Raw genomic sequence first — 25960 nt, forward strand, 5'->3', positions numbered from 1 at the left:
AGCGGCCTACAGCTAATTATTATCCCCTGCAAGTTGTTGCAGATCAAAGAGCTGGGAAAGGGCAGTTGGCAGTGCTCCATGCTACCAAAGGGGTTGTACGTGTTTGCCTATGTGTATTTGTGCAGAAAGGAGGGTTGGGTACGTCTCTGATGTGTACCTGTCTCGCCAAGCCCTTCTTCCCAGCTGCAGGTTCAAGTAAGGCACCCACCCTCCGCCCTCTATTTTAATCAAGATGGCGTCAGAGTAGCCAGGGGCTCGACCCCCTCATGTGGCTGTTTTAAAATTATACTTTTGTACTTTAATAGGCTGCAATTGATGCACCAATGAGATTTTAATTTTAAAAAGTGCTGATGTCAGAAATACGAGCTTTCATCGGAGACTCTGAGGATGGCTAATTTTCTTTAAAGATGTTTCAACAACCAGCCTATTCCTTCATCTTCGGCTGTCCAAAACCAACGGTGCAATCCTAAACGGCATTACACCATCGCAAGTCCTTTGTCAGGGTGTTAAAAGAATGCTTAAGATTGCAACGGAAATTACTCTGAGAGAAATCCTACTAAGAAATCCCATGTCAGTGGGGCTTACTCGCAGGGAAGTGTTTTAGGATTGCACTGTTACTGTAGGGCAGGGGTCCTCAAACTTTTTAAATAGGGGGCCGGTTCACTGTCCCTCAGACTGTTGGAGGGCCGGACTGCCGTTACTGTACAAGGCCGCGGGCCGTCAGTTCTCCGTCTTCTGCATCTCTCTCCCTTCCCCACACCACACACCCCGGCCTGGGAACTCACCTCACCTCGGTATCGCCTCACACTCTGTCTCTACCGCCTCAGCCCAGTGCCGGAAGTGTGCGTTGCTAACGCGAGTTTAGGTCGAACGTCACTTCCGGTCTGATTTCGCCATAACCGGGTGGGCCGCAAAAACGTCCTCAGCGGGCCGCATCTGGCCCGAGGGCCGAAGTTTGAGGACCCCTGCTGTAGGGTCTCAAAGTTAAGAGTCCAGTGGTACCTTTAAGATCGATTAAGTTTTATTCAAGGTCAGGGCTTTTGTGCGCATGTGCACTTCCTCAGATACAGGGTAGGGTCCCAAACTGCTCTGCAACTCCCTGAGCTGAATATGTGTTGACTTATTTTTATTTATTTTATTCGGTAGATTTATAGTCCGCCCTTCCCCATAATGAGCTCAGGGCGGATCACAAGCACTTAGAAAGAAATATTGCTGCGTTCAATTGCACTTTCTCCCAAGCAAGGAGTTCATAGGATTGTGACTCTCAACGCCAGCCCTGATCCAATTCAAGTTTCAGTCTCCTATGGGGGCAAACCTCACTGAACTTAGGTACATAAGTGCTGTCAGGTTGCAGCTGACTTCTAGAGACTCCAGTAGGGTTGCCAATCCCCAGGTGGGGGCAGGGGATCCCCCGGTTTGGAGACCCTCCCCCCGCTTCAGGGTCGTCAGAAAGCAGGGGGAGGGGAGGGAAATGTCTGCTGGGAACTCTATTATTCCCTAGGGAGATTTATTCCCATAGAAAATCATGGAGAATTGATCCTCAGGCACCAAAATTTCAGTAGTGCCTCTCCCCAAAATACCCCCCAAGTTTCAAAAAGTTTGGACCAGGGGGTCCAATTCTATGAGCCCCAAAAGAAGGTGCCCCTATCCATTATTTCCTATGGAAGGAAGGAATTGAAAAGGTGTGCCATCCCTTTAAATGTGATGGCCAGAACTCCCTTTGGAGTTCATTTATGCTTGTCACACCCTTGCTCCTGGCTCTGCCCCCAAAGTCTCCTGGCTCCACCCCCAAAGTCCCCAGATATTTCTTGAATTGGACTTGGCAACCGTAGACTCCAGCAAGGGGCTTTCGAGGCAAGTGAGAAGCAGAGGTGGTTGGCCATGGCCTTCCTCTGCAGAGCCTTCCTTGGTGGTCTCCCATCCGAGTACCGACCCAAAGGTGTTTATTTAGAAATAAGCAGGCACAGGACATCACAACCGACTCACCGCAACCAAGTGTCGCTAGAGCAAGGCAAACATGCTTGCCTTCATCTTCTGTGTGCTTACTGTTGTGTTTTGCGTTTTTGGGGGTTTTTTTTACAAAAATCAATTTTTTAAAGAACTTCTTTCAAGGAAACAAACACATAATTAAAGTCTTAGAAGCAATTACAATTCCGTTCCTTGCATGAGTTTTAATATAACCTCAACCTTACCACGGAAAACAAGCTTCATTGCTCGTGAAAGTCTCTTGAGGGCAAAGCGAACGATCGGGCTAGTCTCGTTAATACAAGCAATAAGATTTCTTTCTCTCTGTGGGTTTGAGTTCCCCATTTCAGATATACCATCCACAGGAGCTAGAAACAGAAACCAGGCTGGGCAGAATTTCTCTTGATGGACAAACTTTTAATGGCTTTTACTTGATGTGTAATTTCTTTCAAAGAACACATATTTCTGTATCACAGAGTCGGGGAAAGCGCCCAGAAGAAGAAGAAGATATTGGATTTATATCCCACCCTCCACTACGAAGAGTCTCAGAGCGGCTCACAATCTCCTTTCCCTTCCTCCCCCACAACAGACACCCTGTGAGGTGGGTGGGGCTGGAGAGGGCTCTGACAGCAGCTGCCCTTTCAAGGACAACCTCTGCCAGAGCTATGGCTGACCCAAGGCCATTCCAGCAGGTGCAAGTGGAGGAGTGGGGAATCAAACCCGGTTCTCCCAGATAAGAGTCCGCACACTTAACCACTACTCTCCAAACTGGCCCACAGTGTAGTGATCAGTGTCGATAGCGCTCTGGTCCCCTCTCTGCCCCGAAGATTCCTGAGTGACCTTAGATCTGTCACTCTTTCTCCTACAGCCTAGCCTACCTCAAAGGGTAAACTGGAGAAGGGGAAAACAAATGAACTCTTCCCTGAGACCTTTGGAGGAAAGAAATATATGAGGAGAGGATGGGCATCTTCCCAAAGGGCCTGCCATTTTCTCTCAGCAACAGGTCAGGTGTATTTTCTTCCAAGCACACAGAAGTTTGAAAGCCCCGAGCTGGCCATTTCATTGAAGCCGGATAGAATGACTGGAGGCCGAGGAGGGCAGGATTGTTATCTTACTGAATGGCTGAAGGGGGAAAAGGGAATTTCTCAGCTGGCACAAACCTGGCAACATGCCATTCAAGGTAGCACCTCACCTTAGCATTTGTGCTGCCTGTTGGGAAGGCCGTTGTGTGGTTCACACGACTCTTTCTGCATGTTTCTGTGGGTTTCCTCTTTACTCCCCCACCCTAGCTCAGGGTCCCTGTGCAAGTTGCAATGTCCTGTGTCGTCCCTGCGACAATCCTGTGAGGACTGCACAACAGGCTGCCCTAAAGAGGTCTGGGGAAACTCCGTCAAGGGCCCTGTGGGATCTTATGCAATTCTGCAGGGCCTGTCAGGCAGGGATGTGCCACCAGGCTTTCGATTGAGAACAGCAGTGGTTCCATCTCAAACTGGTCCCCTGTTTGTTCCGCGCTCTCACTCACTCTCCCACTGCCCGCAAAGTAGCTGGTAGTCTGCAATTTGCATAGAAATCTCACTCGCCGTCTGTTTTTATAATGTGCTATTCTTTTGTATGTTTTTACATTGTGTTTATACTGAAAGTGTTCTATTCTAAATAGTTTTAAATATGTTGGACATTACCCACAGCCCTGCTATGGCAAGGGTTGGGAGAGCTATAAATTTCATTTAATCAATTACACTGGTAAACTTTACTCCAGAACAAGGGAGTCTAGGGAAGCAAAGCTCAACAGGCCTTCTCTTGGAAGTCAGCCCGATTTTATTCGGTTGGAGTTTATTCCCAGGAAAGTTCCCATATGTTCCTCAGAGAGCACTGAGATCTAGCTCTCAAAACTTTTTAAAAATCCCTGGACCAAGGGAGGCTAGATTGAAATCAACAAGGGAGCAAGCCTTCTCAACAATGGCTCCCCAATGGTGGAATCAACTACCAGAGGAGGTGCGAGCCCTGCGAGATCTAAATCAGTTTCGCAGGGCTTGCAAAACCGCCCTCTTTCAGCTCGCTTTTAGGATGAAACCCGGGATATGACAGCTAGCCATCCTATACATACTCTGAATTGTAGCACCTTAACTGATAAATCATAATGGTTTACTTTTGTATCTAATTTTTAGTTTAACCTATGAATGTAACTTAATCTATTTTAACTGTTTATAGTAATGATTGTATTTTATTTTATTGCATTTTACTGTATTTTATTGTAACCATGGTACTCACCATGCCTTGTTAGCCGCCCTGAGCCTGCCTTTGGCGGGGGAGGGCGGGATACAAAAATAAATTTATTATTATTATTATTAAAGTGTCCCAAGGACCGCTGCCTGAATCTGCTTCTTTCAAGCAACCGGGTCTCTGCTTACTGTACTGCCTGTTGGTAGCAACTGCAAATGTAAGTACGCTTACTTGGGAGTGAGCTCTGCAGATACCACCAGTAAGGCTGACTTTCAAGACGAGGTGGTTAGGATCCGTGGGGCAAGAGTCACTTGCTTAGCGTTCATGCCTAGACTAACCTGTTGCTGCGCATTTGAAAGCAGGGGTGGGCCAGGATGGGTGTGTCTCCTTGGCTGAATTTCCCAGGAGCACAACATCGCTGACAGCCCCAGCCCCAAAGTCAGAGGGAGAAGGGAGCATGTGCTGGCAGTGCCAAGCTGGCTAGCCCACCCCGATGCCTCCCCGAGGCTGACAACAACTCCATCGGTCATTTTCATTACTTGCAGTGATGCCTTCTGGTGCGTGACTATTGGGGAGATTGAAAAGAGCTCTCTTAGGGGCACTTGGGGAGCACAACTAAATATGGCTGAAATAGCTGAAATTGGCAATGGTTGCATTAACTTCAGAGGTAGATATCTGGCAACTCAAGGGCTCTATCTATCCCCGTTCCTATGGGGAGGGATACAGCCACCACTCTCAGGAATGTGGAGAGAGGGGGGGGCGGATCTCGCCCCTTGGTTCAAGCCCCATTTGGCAAGGCATGGGGGGGGGGGGAAATGGGGAGGATTTGACGTAGTGTCGATGTGGGATGTCACTTCTGGTACAAAACCGGAAGTGGTATCACTGCATCAGGGCAACACTCTAGCTTTAACTGTAGAGTTCTGGGTGATTCTCTGAGTGTTGCTCTGTGGCTTCAGGATTTCCACTGGAAGTGACATTGTACACTAGCACCGTGGTAAATAACTTATCCCCGTCTGCAAAACTCTCCTGTTAAACACACCAGCTAATTCCATTGCAAATAACAAAGAAGGTTTGGGCAGTGCCCCTTCCTTCATGTACATCTCCGTTCTGTTTGATATCTGAACTGAGTCCTTACGTACATCGTGAAGGTGGCCAGGAAAACTCACCTCACTATAGTGCATGAAGCTGCCTTCTACTGAGCCAGCCCTTTGATCTGTCACACTCAGTTTTGCCAACCCAGCTCTTGGGGGTCTTGGGTCAAAGTCTTTCACATGACTAACTATCTGATACTTTGAACCGGACAAGCCAGGAGTTGAATACTGTGTACAATTCTGGTCGCCGCACCTCAAAAAGGATATTATAGCATTGGAAAAAGTGCAGAAAAGGGCAACTAGAATGATTAAAGGTTTGGAACACTTTTCCCTATGAAGAAAGGTTAAAACGCTTGGGACTCTTTAGCTTGGAGAAACGTCGACTGCGGGGTGTCATGACAGAGGTTTACAAGATAATGCATGGGATGGAGAAAGTAGAGAAATAAGTACTTTTCTCCCTTTCTCACAATACAAGAACTCGTGGGCATTCGATGAAATTGCTGAGTAGACAGGTTAAAACGGATAAAAGGAAGTACTTCTTAACCCAAAGGGTGATTAACATGTGGAATTCACTGCCACAGGAGGTGGCGGCGGCCACAAGCATAGCCACCTTCAAGAGGGGATTGGATAAAAATATGGAGCAGAGGTCCATCAGTGGCTATTAGCCACAGTAGACATATATATGTGTGTGTGTATGTATATGTCTGTGTTTGTGTGTGTGTGTATATATATACACACACACACACATATTGGCCACTGTGTGACACAGAGTGTTGGACTCGAGGGGCCATTGGCCTGATCCAACATGGCTCCTCTTATGTTCTTATGTGACACAGAGTGTTGGACTGGAGGGGCCATTGGCCTGATCCAACATGGCTCCTCTTACGTTCTTATGTGACACAGAGTGTTGGACTGGAGGGGCCATTGGCCTGATCCAACATGGCTCCTCTTACGTTCTTATGTGACACAGAGTGTTGGACTGGATGGGCCATTGGCCTGATCCAACAGGGCTTCTCTTGTGTTCTTATGTGACACAGAGTGTTGGACTGGATGGGCCATTGGCCTGATCTAAAATGGCTTCTCATGTTCTTATGTGACACAGAGGTCGTTTTCGCACTCACCTCCAGCCGGCGCGACCCCCCTCTTCACCGCGCAGGATCTGCGCGGATTTCGCACTAAATGCCGCAGAGCAGCCTTTTGCGCCGGAAACTCCCGTCGCAAAAGCCGCGCAAACGCCAAACTGCTTTTTGGCCATTTACGTTTGAGCGGCTTTTGCGACGGGAGTTTCCGGCACAAAAGGCTGCTCCGCGGCATTTAGTGCGAAATCCGCGCAGATCCTGCGCGGTGAAGAGGGGGGTCGCGCCGGCTGGAGGTGAGTGCGAAAACAACCAGAGTGTTGGACTAGATGGGCCATTGGCCTGATCCAAGAGGGCTTCTCTTGTGTTCTTATGTGACACAGAGTGTTGGACTGGATGGGCCATTGGCCTGATCCAACATGGCTTCTCTTATGTTCTTATGAACCTCCTCCATGCAAAGCAGATGCTCTACCACTAAGCCACACTCCTGCCCCAGTTCAGTCTCCTTGAAAATCTGAAGACCCTACAGGACGGCTTTTTTTAACAACATCCCCGAAACATATGGAACATGGATCTCTCTTCCTCTGATGAAACACAATGGCAGATAGCGCACTCAAAAGCCATTTGCAGAAGGGGGTGGAATTTGGCCAGGTGTCGCTTTTTGCACCAAGTTGCTGCCTTCCTTTACCTGGGCACAGTAGGGAGATCTGGATACCGCTTGTATGAGCTTGAGGATGGGCTGAGAGAGAGAAACAACTGGAGAAACTGCCCGGATGAGAGCTGTAAACTTGCTGGAAGGGCTTGATCCTGTGTATGTGAGAGAGAGAGAAACAGAATTAATTTGAGGCGCAGCAACTGCAACAAGGAGCAGAATCTGTGGTATGCGGGGAGGGAGACATAGGGTGAATAAGGGATTCCTGTACCCTGCTGCAGATAGTAGAATGGGAAATCGCTGAGGTGGGTGGAGTATTCGGGCAATGCCAGCAGCCCGCCTGGCAGTGTGTTCCAGAAGAACCTTGGGCGGGACACCTGATGAAAGATCCGATCTTTAATGATCTAGCAGGAAGAAAGAAAGTTGTCATCACATACCAGCAATTGGCCCCTGAAGCTCTCTGTACCCAGCAGAGGAGGGGGAGAAAACAACTAGGTTCAACCACGGCTGCTTGACCCAAGAAGACTGATGGGTCCAAATTAGACCATATTTGGAGATCCATAATCCAGACCTCCTGTGGGTTTGGTGTAAAAACAGCTGCTTGGTAGGGAGAACTGGGTCAGGGTTAAAAGGAAGAGGGGGTCAACTCAGTCCTCCCCTATGCTGGTTTCCTATATTAAACCCCCCACTCCCCACACTCACGCTATTAACTGTTTCATGGGACAAACATCTAAATAGTAGTAGTTAAAGTGTCAGACCAGGATCTGGGAGACCCAGGGCTTCATCCCCCACTCTGCCAGGGAAACTTGCCAAATGACGTTGGCCCAATCACAGTCTTTTGGCCTAACCTCCTTCATAAGGTGGCTGGGGGCGGGGGGATAAAACAGAGGAGAAGAGAAAGATGTAGGCTGCTTTGGGGGTCTGCATTGGGAACAGAGGCAGGGTATAAATGAAGTATGTAAATAAATATTATTTCTTTGTTTGTTTGTTTTTAAATGTAGATTGGCTTTCTCAGAACAGTTCAAGGTGGCTTTTATAAAAAAATACCAAATACAAACATATATCTTAAAAATCAATTTAAAACCAAACATTTTTACTGAGAATATGGCATGGGGGAAAATGTTAACACATTCTGTCCCAGTGTAAAGAACTAGAACGGATGGATGTCTCCCCCCACCCCGCCCCACAGTTGCTTTTAAGTTATGAAAAGAAGAAATACAAGAACTCTGGGGAGTTCTGGCCACAGATTTCTCCACTGTTTTATTGACTTGGTGTTCACTCTCTGTGTGGCATAGGGCGTTTTCGCACTGACCTTCAAGTGGCGCGACCACCCTCTTCACACCGGAGGATCTGCCCGGATTTCGCACAAGAAGCGCCGGCGCACCCAAAAGAGCCGGCCACTTCTGTCGCGAAACCCGCTCAAACGTTTTCCTGCTTCTTGGCGGTTTCCGTTTGAGCGGGTTTCGCGACGGAAGTAGCCGGCTCTTTTGGGTGCGCCGGCGCTTCTTGTGCGAAATCCGGGCAGATCCTCCGGTGTGAAGAGGGTGGTCGCGCTACTTGAAGGTCAGTGCGAAAACGCCCATAGTGATTTGAATATTAAACTAGAATCTGGGACAGCTGAGTTTGAATCCCCACTCTGCCACTGAAGCTCACAGGGTGTTTCTTTTGTTTCGTCTAGGGTTGTTGTGGAGATACAATGGGAGAAAGGTAGCATGTGTGTCCTATTAAGCCTCTTTGCTAATGGGAGGGATCAAATCAGCTTCTAAGCTTATATTTCCTAGGAGATGCGAAGGGGAAGAGAAGGGACTGTCAGAAGAGAGCAGGCTCCGCAGCCACTGCCGCTTTTGTGCGAGTCTGGTTTCTGTGCCCTCTGGTTTTCACTGCCCGCTGGCAGGGGAACCTTTGGAAGCCTTCAGTAGGCAGAGATCTACTCAGGTGGGTGGGACTGGTGAGCGCAGTTGGCAGCAAGGCTCTGATTCTCTGAGGGGTTGCAGAGCCAAGCACTCCCTGGGGAGTGAGGATCTCAGCCTGGGCCTCTGTAATTAGCTACTGCTCTTTGAAGGTTCAGGTGCTCAGGTTTAGATAAACAGCTGTGAGCATCAGGCGTTCCTGGGAGCCCTCCTGATTTTCCCCAAAGGCTTGGAAACCAGCCAGCATGTTCCCAAACCCTTTTTTCCATTCCTGTTGTGCAACAGTTCCACAAGACACAGTTCCATGCCTTTCCTAAATGTCCACCAGGGGCCAAATTCAGCAAAATGAGGTAAAAGTGAGGCTGCTGAGGATGCCAAAACAGCCCTGTATTGGCACACACAAAATCCAGAATAAAGAAATAAAGTCCATGCAATACTTTTTGTTAGGGCCACCCAGGTTGCCACAAAACACTGCGCAAGCTTTCAAGCTCATCGGAGCTCCTCGTCGGCTGATGTTACCAAAAAAATTACATATGAAGGGGGGAGAAGCAGATTTTCTGATCAAGACCAGGAGTTGCTGGCCTCCAGTTGGTGGCTGGAGATCTCCTAGATCACAACTGATTTCCAGGCAATAGAGATCAGTTCACCTGGAGAACATCACTGCTTTGGAAGGTGGACTTTATGGCATCCCTCCCCACCCCAAACCCCTCCCTCTGCAGGCTCCACCCCCCCAAATCTCCAGGTTTTTCCAAACCTGGAACTGGCAAGCCTGTCAAGAACTTAGGACCTTGACTTGTCAACCATTTCATGTTAGAGGCTGACAGGTTCACAGTTTAATTTGCTATAGCTGTCAGATGATGTACTTGCATTCTGGGTCATCTCACTTAAGTCTCTCTACATCAAGTAATCATGATAGCCCCCACGTTCAGAGACAGTATGCCCCTGAATTGGAGGTGAAATGTGAAATATGGGAGGGCTTTTGCCTTCCTAAAGGCTTCCCAAAAGCTGGAACTCCACCTGTGCCATGCTGGAGTGCATGGTGGAGCAGAGAGCAGCCCTGGATGCCTTTGTCTCCGAGACAAGGGTCTTTCGGGATAAGAACCGTCTCACCCAAGAGGATTGGGTGGTCATTTTTCAGACTGTGGAGGTTCTTGGGCCCTTTCCTGGAGCGTCGGGACCTAGCAACGGTGATCCATGCGACGGTCACCTCACGATTGGACTACTGTAACGCCCTCTACATGGGGCTGCCTCTGTGCCGGACCCGGAAGTTACAGCTAGTGCAGAACGCGGCGGCCAGGCTGTTGCTCGGTCTCCCAAGATGGGAACATGTACGGCCGGGGCTACGCGAACTGCACTGGTTACCGATTGTATACTGGGTCCAGTACAAAGTGCTGGTTATCACCTTTAAAGCCCTATATGGCCGAGGACCAGCCTACCTGAAGGACCGTCTCTCCCCGTATGAACCCCAGAGAGCACTGAGGTCAGTAGGAAAGAACAGACTGACTACCCCTGGGCCAAGACAAATCAAACTACAGAACACTCGCTCTCGGGCCTTTTCGGCCGCAGCCCCACATCTCTGGAACCAACTCCCAGAGGAGGTGCGGGCCCTGCGGAACCTTGATCAGTTCCGCAGGGCCTGCAAGACCACCCTTTTTAAATTAGCTTATGAATAACTGAATTATACCGACAACGAAGAAAATCCGCCATCAGCATCAACTAGAAGAGCGTCAAGGATAGCGTTATAATATGTTTTAGTTAATTGTTTTAATCAGGTTTTTAAGGTTAATTAATGTTTAATTTAATGTTTCTAATGTAACTGTTTTATTGTTGGTGCACCATTGGTCACCGTATTGTTAGCCGCCCTGAGCCTGCTTCGGCAGGGGAGGGCGGGGTACAAATAAAATTTATTATTATTATTATTATTCCAAGACCCACAAGAAATGCTCTCATCTGACACGGCAAGCATCGCACTGGTTGTCCCCATGGTCCACATGGCCCGTGAGGACCTGGCCTCATTTCTAGTGCTAGTTCAAGGCCATGCAGACATTCTTCCAGTGGTGCGCGACCTGGTTGCTAGGCTGCAGGAAGGGCTTGAGGCCCGCTTTCAGACTTTCACCCAGGATAAGGTCTACATGATGGCGACCATGTTAGACCTGTGCCTTAAGGGCACGATCACCGAGCGGGCCAATGAGCTCGATCGCTGGCAAGACAAGCTCTCCCAGAAGGTCGAGCGCTGCAGAGTCAGGGCAGGCCCAGTGCCGGTAGCTGAGGAGGAGGGGGGTGGAAGCAGCTCATCTGCCACTTCCACTGCTGTTCATCACCAGCCTCCCCTGCTAGGCAGTGTTTCCCACCAGACTCACGCCAAGAAGAGTCCCGAGATGACACTCATCGGGTGGCTCGTTGGCCCCTCTGGGAGCAGTAGGCCCTTGAGAGCGGAGACGGGTGCTGCGATAGTGAGGGACTATCTTTCAGAGCCCAATGAGTTGCAGGAAACGTCTCCTTTGGACTACTGGGTCACGAAGGAGGGGGTTTGGCCGGCCCTCTCCTCCAAGGTCAAGGCGTTCCTCTCATGCCCACAGACGAGCGTGCAGAGCGAGCGCGTCTTTTCGCATATGGGCGACATTGTCTGCCCACATCACAATCGCCTGCAACCCTGGACAGTTGAGCAGTTGGTCTTCCTGAAGGTCAACTTGCCTTTGTTCGACTCCCCGAATGTAGACTTTGAGAGTGAATGAAGCTAGCACCTACTTGTGCCTGCATCCTCTCTTGGCCCGCGCTTGGAAGGTGGTTGTAAAACGCTCTCCCACTAAACATAGGCTAGAGTCCAAAGACAGCCCAAAAACTCGCTCACAAATTGATTGGCAGTGCATCCCCCCATCCATCATCCATCCCCAAACCAAAAGTGAATGCTGGTTTAAAATCTGCAAAGCAATCCAAATTTCCCCAGTCCCCCATCCACACATGCCTAATAATACTGAAAGGGCCATTGCAGCCCCCAGCTGTAACCGACAGCACCCACAGGCCCAGCCAGGATAACCCAGTTGTTTTTTTTCAGGGGCAGGAGGAAGAAAGAGGGAGGTGCCAGTGATGATGACAGGCGGCCAGCAGCCATACTAACGCTGAGGTCCCTCTAATGGGACAGTGATAGCTGGTGTGTTGCTGCTGAGCTGAGGGAGAAGGAATGGTTCCCTTCGTCTCACTCAATCTGAGGCCCTCCCAGTGATCTTCCTCATTTGGGGTGCAACTCTGGCTCGCCTCCTCGTGGTGCACCCTGGGTCATGCAAAAGAGCCTGGACCAGCCAACCATCCATCATTCAAGGTAAGTCTAAATGCTTCTTGCTTTGTGTCAGATACAGAATGATGTGGAGCTAGGTGTGGTCCACCGCTTCTCTTGTTTGAGAGTTGTGTTGTTTGGGACAGGGCTGGAGAGCTGGCATCTGTAGATTGTGTGTTCTGTGGCAGGGAATCTGGCATCTGGGTGAGAGACCCAGAACCAGCATGCTAGTTGTGCTTGGCCAGCTCTCCCCGTGTTGTTTGGGGCAGGGCCGGAGAGCTGGCATCTGTAGATTGCAAGTTCCGTGGCAGGGAAGCTGGCATCTGGGTGAGAGACCCAAAACCAGCATACTTGTTGCGCTTGGCCAGCTCTCCATGCATTGTTTGGGGCAGGGCTGGAGAGCTGGCATCTGTAGATTGTGTGTTCTGTGGCAGGGAAGCTGGCATCTGGGTGAGAGACTCAGAACCAGCATGCTTGTTGTGCTTGCCAGCTCTCCCTGTGTTGTTTGGGGCAGAGCTGGAGAGCTGGTCGAGTTTTTTTTTTTGCCTTGTTGGTTTTGTGTGGGACAGTGCCCTGAAGCTGCACAGCAGTTTTTTTTTTGGGGGGGGGGCTCTCCTCAAAACCCCCTGCTCCCCAGAGCCACTTTTCCCACAACAATTACAGTGGGGGAAGTGGCTCTAATTGGCTTTTTCTCACCACTGGGAACAGTGTTCTTTTTGGGGTGCCCACAGATGGATGCAGTCTTTTTGGGCCGGGGGGGTTGCATGCGGGGGAGTCCCCTGAAGCTGCCCTGACATTTTGGGGCCTCTCCCTCAAACCCCCCTCTGGCCAGAGCCACTTTCCTCACAGCAATTATAGTGGGGAAGTGGCTAATTGGTCTTTCCTCAGCATTGGTGGCAATGGGCCTTTTGAGGAGCCCAAAGACAGGGACCCCCTGGCCCAAACTTTTTGGGACTTGGGGGGTTTGTAGGGGAGAGTCCCCTGCAGTTTTGGGGGCTCTCCCTCAAATCCCCTGCCCCCCAGTAGTGTCTAATTATGCCCTATGTTGCCATTGATTTCAATGGCCCATAGGGTATAATGGTGGGATGGGCACCCTCTTTGGGTGCCCCTGGAATGGGACCCCCTGGCCCAATCTTTTTAGGGACTTGGGGGGGGTTGTAGGGGAGAGACTCCTGCAGGTCTCCTGCAAATTTGGGGGCTCTCCCTCAAACTCCCTCCCCTCCAGGCAGCTTCCAAAATACCCTATTTTGCCATTGATTTCAGTGGCCCATAGGGTATAATTGGGCCATATATTCGGAAATAGCCGTATATCTCCTGTATATACAGCTATTCCGAGTACCGGTATTTGGAAATATACGGTATTCCGAATATTTTGGCCCCGTATATTTCCGAATACGATTTTTTCCGATTTTTTTTTTTTTGCACACCCCTACCTGTCACCAGTGATCCCTCTAAGCTGATAGATCCCAGCAGGCAGCCGTGTTGGTCTGAAGCAATAGAACAAAGCAGTAGACAAGCGCACCTTTAAGACCAACTAAGTTTCATTTAGAATGTAAGCTCTCGTATGCTCTTAAGCAGACTTCATCAGACATCTGGTTCACATATTTTTGTCTTAGTTCAGAAAAAAATGGCCCCAGAGCAAACTAATTGATGCCGTAGCTCCCAACTTTCATGCCAGTAGCTCACAAAGTAGGGTTTTTGCTCACAAGACTCCACAGCTTAGAGGGAACATCGCCTTAATTTCTTTGTTTGGCCAGCAACCACTTAAGAGGAGAATTTACCAAAGTCCTCACTGGTAACTGGCAGCAACCCAACATTTTATTTTAGACAATTTTTAAAATTATCTTTATTCCACCCTCCCCGCAAGCAGGCTCAAGGTGGATAACAGCAATAGAGTTATACACCATTAAAAACCAGTTACAACAATTAAATTAGTTAAAGCAATTAAAATGGTAGGCAATGCAAATAGCAGAACTAAGAAGGTTCCAGCAATACTAAATGACTGGCAGCAACTAGACCACAAACCAAGGAGTGGTGATAAATCTTATTAACGTGGGCCAGATACAGTTGGGAGGTTTCAGCAAGGCCTTCTGCTTGGCTGATGAGATTGAGCCCTTCTGGCAGAAGCATGTTCCCAGACCTTTTCGTGGTTTACCTCAAGCGTGGTTTGCACAATCTTCTCCACAGATGAGAAATACGCTTCCCAAAGGAACTGGGTTTGTTGCTGGAAGGCCAAGATCTTGTCACTGGGGAGGCATCGGACTGTAGAGGGGATCTAGAAGACCGAGGAAGAGCAAACAGAGAGCCTTATGACCAATGAGGCCAACTAGGCAATTTGATTCTCAAATGAAGGGCAGGAGGCCTCCACAAACAAATCACAGTTGACCAAGTTGTGAGAATGTGTAAAAATTGGATTTGTATGATCCTTACGTTGAACATTTGAGCGAGTGGGAGCTGCAATATTTTATAGGATTGCCAAGTCTTATGTTAGCTGCAGTGGGGGATTCCTTTCACGTGTGCTCCGCATGTGCGCCGTGATGATGTCACCCAGAAGTGATGTCATTGTGCTGGGTGCATCACACAGAAGACACTCTAGCATTTGGGGTAAAACCTCTATGGTGCCCCAAATGCTGGGGCATCCCTGCATGTCACTTCTGGGTGACAACATCGTGCCAGGCATGTCATGCGACAATGGAGCTCTTTGGGGGCGGGGATCTCCCTGGCAGCCTGCTCTGTGCCGGCAGGTTGGGGGCCCCCAAATGGGGGGAAACTCCGCCCCCAGTGGGAGCTTGGCAGCTCTATTTCTGAAAATGTATCTTTTGCACAATCTATTTGCTTATGCCAGTGGTCAGAACAATGTGAACAATCCACACCATTACTTGGGAATATCTGCACAGGCTAACTGCTGCCGAATTCCTGTAAATTCACCTTCAATACAAAGGAGTCCAATGCCGTGTTAGTATGTAGGTAGCTGGTAGCCTGAACCTTGGAGGCTGGAGATCAGTGTACATAAAATTGAGTGGACAGCATCCAGGAGCTTATATAGCTATTGGGCAATAGCTGGGAGCTGATAAGGCAGAGAGAGGCCAGTGAGGCCTATCCCTTTGTAAACACATGAAACTGGCAGAAACGAGGGGATAAACAATTTAAGGTGCAACCTATTGTCAAGTGAGTTCAGCCAGCTCTGAATCAACCAAGAACACTTTATTGCAAAAATAAATAGTCACAAACAGCACAGGCACTTCACTCATTATATACACTGTGGCCATGGTTAACCATGCCCCCCCTCAGCAGGCAACAGTTACTCCTATTGGCTCACTCCAGAATCCTTCATTTGCATCTCTTTGCTACAAGTTGTTATGTGCCTAGCATCCTGATTGGCCAGTTCTTCCAGGCTTCAGGATCCTGGTTTGCAAGGAGTGCCTGTCTCAAGCTTAGGCAACAAGAACCCAGTACAACACAATACATAACACAACCTCTGTCAACAACTATTCATTAACAGGAAAAATCATATGCTGTTTTTTATATAAGATCCTGCATGGTGTAGTAGTTAGGCTATTGGACAGGATCTGGGAGACAGAGGTTTGAATCTCCACTCTGCCACTGAAGATTGCTGGATGGCCTTGGGCCAGACAGTCTAAGCTACTTCACAGGGTTGTTGTGAGGATAAATGAAAGAAAGGAAAATTATATCACCCACTTTTGGTCCCCATTTGTAGGGCTGCCAGCCTCCAGGTAAGGAGGCCTAGAGATCGCCCGCTTTTACAACTTATCTCCAGCTGACAAATCAGCTCGCCTGGAGAAAATGGCTACTTTGGAGTGTGGACGGTATGGCCTTGTACCATGTGGAAGTGCCTCCTCTCCCTAAACCCTGCCCTCTTTCAGCTCCACCCCCACGTCTCCAGGTATTTTTCAACACCTACTTGCCACCTTATTGGTGGGGTATAAATGAACTAAGTAAACACACAAGTATCACAACCAATACAGGAGACATAAACCATCCCTAATTCAAGCATTTGAAACTAAGAGGAAGGGGTAAAAGGAAGCTAGTATGGAGTACCAGAAAGAAAATGACCGACATGATATCATCCATTTTCTGATTTGATCCCCCTGAGACAGAAGTTACTATCAAGTAATTTAAGTTCTCTTTATCCCTTGATCTAGCATCTCCTCTGAAGACTCTAACTCGTTTTTTGGATTTGGTGAGGCTTTGGTCAAAGCAACAACCCTTTTCCCTCTAGAAACTGATCACTAACTAAACAATTCGCTATTGATAGGAGACAGGATTATACTAGATTTTACTGGATAGTGGAGTTTGGATTTTGGAAATACATTTACAGTACAATCCTAACCAGAGTTATTTCCAAATCCATAAATCCACTGAAATCAGCAGTGTTATTTTCAAGTCCATAAATCCGCTGCAAGGATGCAACTCTTTTTAGGACTACACTCTTACAGTATAGAATCCTAAACAGAGTTGACACCCTTGTAAGCTTATTGATTTCAGAAGACTAGAAAGGTGTGACTCTGTTTAGGATTGCGCTGTTAATTAATGATCTTACAGATTTTAGGAGGCAAGAGTGCTTACGGTGTGTCTGTACAAGATTAAAATCTCTATTTTAAACTGTCAACGGTCCAGGAGGAGCATCGAAACCACTAATGACATTTGTCATCTGCGCTGCAAAAACAAGAGCAACTCATTCTGAATGTGTGAAATGAACAGAGACATCCATTTTCAAGTACGATGGTAATATTGTCAATGTTAAACTGCATGTATGACAAAGGCTATCTGACTCAATAATTTCAAGGCTAATATAAAATCTCATCACTTGTATTATGTCCCCTGGTTTTAGTATTTTGCTATATAAAAAAAGGACACTTGTTTCCCTTTCTCTCTAAAGCACTAATATTCTTAACCTTTCATCAACCGACGTCCATGAGGTTTCTGGATTTCCAGTTTCCTAGGAATTATTATTCTCACTGCCACAGTTAAATTAATTCCAGATCTCCTTTTCTGCTTCTAAACAGATCCTGAGTTACCCTAGTAGGAATAATGAAGAGGAAAATGGAATATCATGGCATGGGATTTTAGGAAAAAAAACCCTCATGTAACAGAGCTATCTTTTCTTAAGCAAGTTCCTGGCTTGCAAATGGGATCACGGGAGATGTTCAAACACATCACGGACTAGTTAGACTAAAATAATTGCTCCCGTGAACTGAGAATGCTTGTTTGTGCAAGGTTTCCCTGCTGCCTTTTCAGACACAACCTGCTATCAAAGAACGCTTCATCCCAGGGCTGTGATGAGATCATGGTGAAGCCAGCTTATACAGTAATTCTACAGTACTCCCCATGAATAGGCCAGCTCTCTACTGAGGACTGGCCATGCAATGCCATCTTGTACCAGGCGCCTAGACTCTGCTCTGCCCTCATGACACAGCACGGGCTTTGTTACCTGCAGAAGGAGCCTCTCATCCCCTACAATGGCCGATTTACTCCAGTCGATCACCTCCGAGAACGGCAGCTCCCAGCCGTTGCTGAGCAGCACAGGGATGCAGGCGGCCTGGATCAATGAGAGACAGATGGGGAGGGGAGATGACGGAGCTACAGGAAAGAGAACCGCATCAGTGGTGGCAGCCTTGGGATTCAGAGATCCAGTCAAATGGGGAAAAGGGGGATATTTGGTTGCACAAGGGCTCAAACGACATCTGTGGATGCTTGCACTCCTTCTGAAGTTTCTGGTGCTCTTACAGCTGCTTTTGTCAAGCATGCGAGCTCTGCAGCATGCCAGCCAAAGAGAAGCAGCTGTAGAAAACGGGCCAACAGCATTCCTCAAATTATCCACTACCTAGAAGCTCTGCAGCGGACACTGAGGCTTGATTTGCACGTTTACACTGCCAGTCTTAGCAGAATTAACACCTTCTGCGTCCACTGACTCTAATGGGCTTAGATTCAGTGATACTTAGTGGCTTGGTACTGGCATGTGGTTGACTATGGCTCTTCTGAGCACTGTTCCAAAAGTGGTTCCTGCTTCATGTTTCAAGGAAGTGGACAAGGGCATTGCCCAGATGCGGCTTGTGGCTGACAGGTATTTTCACCTAGAAACAGCCATCCCAGAGGAATGGATAATCAGCAACTCTACCTGAGGTACAGGCCTTATGATAGGGATGGAGATAAATGAAGCTTTTCTGGTTGATGGTAATTTTGAATGCGGCTGCCCACAACTTGTGGAGCGAGTTCCATAAAGACGCAACTTTACTTGAGATGGCACTGCCACTTATTTACCACAGTCAGAAGAGCTGATAGAAGAAAAGTTGGTTTTTATACACTGCTTTTCTCTTTCCTAAGGTGTTTGAAAGCAGCTTATAATCACCTTCCCTTCCTCTCCTAGCAACAGTTACCTTGTGAGGTAAGTGGAGCTGAGAGAGTTTGGAGAGAACTGTGATTGGCCCGAGGTCACCCAGCTGACTTCATGTGGAGGAGGAGTGAGAAATCAAACCCAGTCCTCCAGATTAGAGTCTACCACTCTTAACCACTATACCACACAGGCTCTCAACACTTGTGGGTCAGACAGCTTGTTTGTTTCTGGTGAAACTTTGAAGTTACACCACAGTTATTTTATTTATCGTTGAGGATCCAGCTTTCAGTTATCCTGAGAATCATAGGAACTGGACGCAGCCAGGAGGATAAGTCACAAAACCGGAATTGGGGTAGCAGCCAACTGGAGATGGGGCACACAGGGAAGAAAGGTACAGGAGACAGAGGGACAGACAGAACGGGAGATTTAACTGATGGGAGGGCACATAGCAGGAAGACATATATGTCACCCTGAGTCTCTTGGAAGAAGGTCAGGATAAAAAATGTGTAGTATAGACAGATGGATCTACACTATAAACTTAGGGCCCCTAGGAAAATCCTGAGTATTAATCTGGAGAAAAGGGATGACTATCACAACAGTGTAAGAGCTAGTATTGTGCTGTGTTAGAGTGTTGGAGACCTAGGTTCAAATTCCCGTTCTACTATGAAAGCTTGTTGAGTGATGTTGGGCCAGTCTTAAGAACAGAAGAGCCCAGCTGGATCAGATCAATGATCCATCTAGTCCACCACAACAGGGGCCAACCAGTTTTTCTGGCAGGCCAACAACAGGGCATAGAGGCTGAGGCCTTCCCCTGATGTTAACTCATGGCACTGGAATTCAGAGGTTGACTGCCTCTGAATGTAGAGGTTCCCCTCTATCGCCATGGCCGGTAGCCACTGATGGACCTCTCCTCCATGAATCTAACTAATCCCTTTTTAAAGCGGTCTGTTCCTGTGACCATCACTACATCTTCTGGCAGCATATTCCACATTTTAATCACTCTCTGGGTAAAGAAATATTTCTTTTTGTCTGTCCTGAATACACTGCCCATCAGTTTCATTGAAATTCTAGTATTTGGGGAGAGGGAGAAGATTTTCTCTGGGCGTTTTCGCACTCACCTTCAGCCGGCGCGACCCCCCTCTTCACCGCGCAGGATCTGCGCGGATTTCGCACTAAATGCCGCGGAGCAGCCGGAAGAGCCGGAAGCTTCCGGCGCCAAAGCCGCTCAAACGTAAACCGCCAAAAAGCAGTTTCCGTTTGCGTGGCTTTTGCGACGGGAGTTTCCGGCTCTTCCGGCTGCTCCGCGGCATTTAGTGCGAAATCCGCGCAGATCCTGCGCGGTGAAGACGGGGGTCGCGCCGGCTGAAGGTGAGTGCGAAAACGCCCTCTGTGTCAATTCTCTCAACCCCATATATAATTTTATAAACCTCTATCATGTCCCCCATTAATAATCTTTTTTTCTAAAGTGAAGTCTCTCAGACTCTTTCCTCATAGGGAAGGTGCTCTAACCCCTTAATCATCTCGGCTGTACTTTTTCCAGCTCAGCAATGTCCTTTTTGAGACATGATGACCAGAACTGTACACAGTATTCCAAATGAGGCTACACCATAAATCTATACAGGGACATTGTAATATTGGCTGCTTTATGTTCAGTCCCTTTCCTAATAATCCCTAACACGGAGTTTGCCTTTTTCACTGCTGCAGCACACTGGGTTGACACTATCATTGAGCTATCCACTATGACCCCAAGATCTTTTTCCCACTCAGTCTCAGCAAGTTCAGACCCCACTTAACCTACTTTAAAGAACTAAGTTTGAGTCCAGTTGCACCTTTAAGATGAACAGAGCTTTCTTCTCGTTATAAATTTGTGTATGCATGCACACTTCTTCTGCTTGTTCTGCTGCTTCAGACCAACACGACTAACCACCTGAATCTAATTTTAAAGGGCTGTCATTCAGATAAAATGGAGTGAGGAGAGTGATTGAAGCTATTTGGGTCTCCATGGGGAGAAAGGTAAGGGTATAATTGAAGTAAATAAACTAAAACAAATATGGTACTGGAAGATACCTCAACGAGGTATCTTACATGTTTTTGCAATTTCCCTCAGGGGAAACCCCCACAAGAACCCATTTGATGCCAGTAAGGGGGGCCATGACTCAGTCGGAGGACAGCTGTTTTGCAGGCAAAAGGTCCCAGACTCAATCCCCAGGATCTCCAGTTGAAAGGATTAGGTAGGAAGTGACGTGAAAGACCTTGCATCTTGGAGAGCTGCTGCCTGTCAGAGTAGGCAAGATTGAGCTCGATGGACCAAGTGTCTGATTCAATATGGCAGCTCATGTGTATGTTTTCCATACGGCTCCAACAGAAGCAATGACACTGGGGGAATAGCATGGAGAGAAAGGGTTACCCACTCCCCCTTTTCACAGCCCCTGTCTAGATCTCCTCCCCCAGCTTTGCAGCCTGTAAAAAACTGTGAGATCAATGAATGGATTATCAAACAGAACCTCTTGTTGGGCCTAACAAGAGTACCTTCAAGTACCTGCAATGCTTCCAGGAACCGGAAGGATCCCAAACGTCTCCCTCGGGGAATGATGCAGAAAGTGGAGTTGTGCAGGAGCTCCTGGTAGTCAAATCTGGGAATAAAAAATACAAGCCTCGTTGCAAAAAACAGTAACTGCAGGCGCTAGCCGCTTGCTCCCATTCGCCATCTTGATCTGTGAATATAAGGGTCTGTTTTAATGGGCTCTTTTTGCTTCCTGGAATCGATGGAACCTGATTGCCTTATGGTTCTTCAGTGCTATTCTGCTGGAATTCAAAGGGAGACTCGGTGAGAAGATCAGTAATGGCAGACAAGACTGCCCAAACAATTTCCTGTCAACAGCTACTGACCTTCCCATGCAAAGTGGAGTTAGTACAGAGCGGGAGTAGGGTTGCCAATCCCCAGGTGGAGGCAGGGGTTCCCCCGGTTTGGAGGCCCTCCCCCCCACTTCAGGGTCATCAGAAAGAGGGGGGAGGGGAGGGAAATGTCTGCTGGGAACTCTTATTATTCCCTATGGAGATTTATTCCCATAGAAAATAATGGAGGATTGATCCGCGGGTATCTAGGGCTCTGGGGTGGCTGTTTTTTGAGGTAGAGGCACCAACTTTTCAGTACAGCATCTAGTGCCTCTCCCCAAAATATCCTCCAAGTTTCAAAACGATTGGACCAGGGGGTCCAATTCTATGAGCCCCCAAAGAAGGTGCCCCTATCCTTCATTATTTCCTATGGAAGGAAGGAATTGAAAAAGGTGTGCCGTCCCTTTAAAAGTGATGGCCAGAACTCCCTTTGGAGTTCAATGATGCTTGTCACACCCTTGTTCCTGGCTCCACCCCTAATGTCTCCTGGCTCCAGCCCCAAAGTTTCCTGGCTCCACCCCCAAAGTCCCCAGATATTTCTTAAATTGGACTTGGCAACCCTAAGCGGGAGGCACATTATAAGTCACGGTGGCAAGTGCTGGCAAAGCTCCAACCAAAGCTGGCACTAGTACGGCAAAGTGGGACAACTGCCCCAAGTGTCTAAGGGAACTGCTGCTTGATGGGGGCTGCAGCAAGCTTTTTTTCTGGTCTGTTGCTGTTGTAATGAGTTTATCAACTTAAACACTCCTTCCTGCAAACAGCAACAGCCGCCTGGTGGAATGTCTGCAGCCCCAACCTGGCTTCTGTTTCCTGGTCATGCTGCAATGTGATAAGGAGTCCCTAAGGTGGTGCCCACGAGCACCATGTTGTTGCCAACACCTGTCCTGGTGCCCACCAAATGTTTCTAGGAAGTTGGTGGGGCCGGTTAGGACATTTGAAGGACATGGTTAGGACATGGTGAAGTCCTTCTTCATTCAAAGGGTGATTAACATGTGGAATTCACTGCCACAGGAGGTGGTGGCAGCCACAAGCATAGCCACCTTCAAGAGGGGGTTAGATAAAAATATGGAGCAGAGGTCCATCAGTGGCTATTAGCCACAGTGTGTGTGTGTGTGTGTGTGTGTATGTATTTATATATATAAATTGTTGGCCACTGTATGATACAGAGTGTTGGACTGGATGGGCCATTGGCCTGATCCAACATGGCTTTTCTTATGTTCTTATGTTCAACCTTTGTTGGTCTGGAGCAGAGGTCCATCAGTGGCTATTAGCCACAGTGTGTGTGTGTGTGTATATATATATATGTGTGTGTGTGTGTGTGTGTATATATATATATATATATATAAATTTTTGGCCACTGTGTGATACAGAGTGTTGGACTGGATGGGCCATTGGCCTGATCCAACATGGCTTCTCTTATGTTCTTATGTGACACAGAGTGTTGGACTGGAGGGGCCATTGGCCTGATCCCACAGGGCTTCTCTTATGTTCAACCTTTGTTGGTCTGGAGCAGAGGTCCATCAGTGGCTATTAGCCACAGTGTGTGTGTGTATATATATATATATATATATAAATTTTTGGCCACTGTGTGATACAGAGTGTTGGACTGGATGGGCCATTGGCCTGATCCAACATGGCTTCTCTTATGTTCTTATGTTCTTGCCCATCAGGGTTTCTGACTGGTCACCAGAGATCTGATTGCTTGTACAAATTTGAAAGAAAAAAAAAGATATTGCTTTGGCAGCAGAAGAATCCTCACTGCAGGACTGGAAGTCCGCTATCTGTGTAAGCCAAAAATACTTTGAAATAATATGTTCATTTGAAAAGGCATCCTGTTAAGCAGAGCTTCTGCCTGAAATGTTGAAGCGTTACTGTTGGCCATGCATAACCTTGCATTTCAGCTGCCAGCTGAAGCAGATCTAAATACTGCACTGCTGAGTCAGCAACCTACCTAGGCACAACAGCAGTGTGTTCAAGGGTGCAAGGAAGCAAAACAGAGCTTTCTATTACAACTTCTTTTATCTCACTGGAGACTGCCCATTTTAAAAGAGTGCATGCAGGCATCATTGGGAGACTCAGCTTGGAACGACAAAACAGGAGGAACAAGCTATATTTCTTAAATCAAAGATACTATAAATACTAGATGATCCAGGAATGAAGCAACTCCCCCCCCCCCCCAAATAGTGCAGAAGATGGACTGGTGAGCCCACGCATGATGCTCCGGACATTTCCCAGATAATTATGGCTGGGTGCTAAAAACAAATCCAAAGTTAGTCCCCAGATATGGCTTGCAGGCCACAGGTTCCAGACACTTTGCTGAAACTAAGCCGTTTGCTCTCAAGCAGATAAAGACCAGAAGAAAAGCCCCACTGGGTCAGACTTGTCCAGCATTCTATTCCACACAGTGGGCAAGCGGAGTCTTGTGAGCAAAAATTCTACTTTGTGAGCTACTGGCATTAAAGTTGTGAGCTACTGCATCAATTAGCTTGCCAAGGGGCCATTTTTCCTGAGCGAAGACAAAAATGTCTGAGCCAGAGGCTAAAAAACAGCCAGCTCACACTAACTCAGCTTAGAGGGAAAGCTGCAGGCAACACCCCGGAGGGCCAACAGACAGGGCATAGAGGTTGAGGCCTCCCTGTGATGTAGCTTTCTAGCACTGGCATTCAGAGGTTGTCTGCCTCTGGAATCTCGAGGTTCCCTTCAGTCACCATGGCTAGTAGCCACTGATGGATCTCTCTTCCATGAATCCATTTGATCCCCTTTTAAAAAATCACCTATGGTTGAGGTAGGGTTGCCAGCTCTGGGTTAATACCTGGAGATTTTGGGGGCGGAGCCTGTGGAGAGTGGGATTTGGAGAGGGGAGACACCTCAGAGGGTATAATGCCATAGAGCCCACCTCCCAAAGTGGCCATTTTCTTCAGGGGAACTGATCTCTGGAGATGTTGTAATACCAGGAGACCTCCAGTCACCACCTGGAGGTTGGCATCTGCTGACAGTCTAATTACTCCTTGTCTAAAGAAGTGCTCCCTTTTGCAGGTCCTGAATTTATTGCTAGGATTGCCAATCCACAGTTGGGGGCAGGGGATCCCCTGATTTGGAGACCCCCCCCCCTTGCTTCAGGGCCATCAGAAAGTGCGGGGTGGAAAGGGAAAGGTTAGCTGGGCACTCCATTATTCCCTATGGAGACAGATTCCCATAGGGTATAATGGCGAAGTGATCTGTGGGTATCTGGGGCGCAAGAGGGGCTGGGGTTTTTTGAGGTAGAGGCACCAAATTTGCAACATAGCATCCAGTGCCTCTCCTCAAAACACCCTCCAAGTTTCAAAAAGCTTTAACCAGGGGGTCCAATTCTACGAGCCCCAAAAGAAGGTGCCCCTATCCTTCATTATTTCCAATGTAGGGAAGGCATTTAAAAGGTGTGCGGTCCCTTTAAATGTGATGGGCAGAGCTCCCTTTGGAGTTCAGTCATGCTTGCCACAACCTTGCTCCTGGCTCCACCCCCAAAGTCTCCTGGCTCCACCCCAAAGCCCCCAGTTATTTTTTAATTGGACCTGGCAACCCTATTTATTGCCCAACAGACTTCATTATCGCAGGGATACCCATTCCAGGATATGCCTCTGCTTGCCTTCCCTCCTCTTTGGCATCTCCTCCTTTTCCTGTGGCTTGTGGAACCTTATATAGGGCAGTTGGAGAGGGGGGGGGTCTGCAATGAGACACACAGGCCCTGCAAGTCACCACCAGTCTAGATCTGCTTTGCTGTTTGCCTAAGCAATAGAGATTTCCTCAATGCAGGATAGAAGGGGGAAACCCCAAAGGGATGCCAACCTCCAGGTGGAACCCGAAGTTGTCCTGGAATTTCAACTGATACAGAACAGTTCTTCTGAAGGAAACAGCAGCTTCAGATTGTGGACTTTATGGAATCCCTTCCTCAAACTCTGCCCTCCTCATACACCATTCCCCAAATCGCCAGAGTTGACAACACTACCCATCTTGAGGTTTCTCCTGACTTCATGCCCTGATTGTGGTTACCATCCTCCAGGAGATCTCCCAGAATTACAACTGTTCTCCAGACTACAGAGATTCATTTCCCCAGAGAAAATGGCTGCTTTGGAAGGTGGGCACTATGGCCCTTTTCACACTTACCAGTGGAAGCCGGAAGGGAGTCGGTATTGTGCCGCCTTGCAGTAATCCGAGACAGGGATGAGAGTTTTCAGACACATGTTTTTTTTTTCCGATAGGGTTCCGTGATTGAAGCGAGCCACTTCACACTGTTCCGCTCTTATCTCGCTTCCACCAGTGCCAGCTGTTTTCGCCTGCCGGCTCGCGATCTCCAGCTTTTTTTTTTTTTTGGAACGTCGGGCTAAGATTGCTATAGCGCTATAGCGACGTATCACAACAGCAACACCATAGAGATGGCTAGGCTCTATTGAGATAAGTTACCAGGTTTCAGCGACGGCAATATCTGGCATCTTAATGGAGCCCAGACATCCCTATGGTGATGCTGTTGTGATACATCACTATA

General features: G+C 48.0%; 1 protein-coding gene across 1 annotated transcript in view; it reads right to left on the reverse strand.

Moving 5' to 3' along the window:
• Window positions 1-25960, reverse strand: part of EXTL1 (exostosin like glycosyltransferase 1) — an 87753-nt gene that overhangs the window by 15435 nt on the left and 46358 nt on the right. The window contains exons 2-6 of the mRNA XM_060258104.1: window positions 21083-21176; window positions 17641-17748; window positions 14344-14463; window positions 7276-7408; window positions 7041-7159 (exon numbers count right to left, since the gene is read on the reverse strand). Coding sequence (XP_060114087.1) covers window positions 7041-7159; window positions 7276-7408; window positions 14344-14463; window positions 17641-17748; window positions 21083-21176 — 574 coding nt within the window. The remainder of the gene's footprint in view (window positions 1-7040; window positions 7160-7275; window positions 7409-14343; window positions 14464-17640; window positions 17749-21082; window positions 21177-25960) is intronic.

The sequence above is a fragment of the Heteronotia binoei genome, chromosome 17 (assembly GCF_032191835.1).
Source record: "Heteronotia binoei isolate CCM8104 ecotype False Entrance Well chromosome 17, APGP_CSIRO_Hbin_v1, whole genome shotgun sequence".
NCBI lineage: Eukaryota > Metazoa > Chordata > Lepidosauria > Squamata > Gekkonidae > Heteronotia > Heteronotia binoei.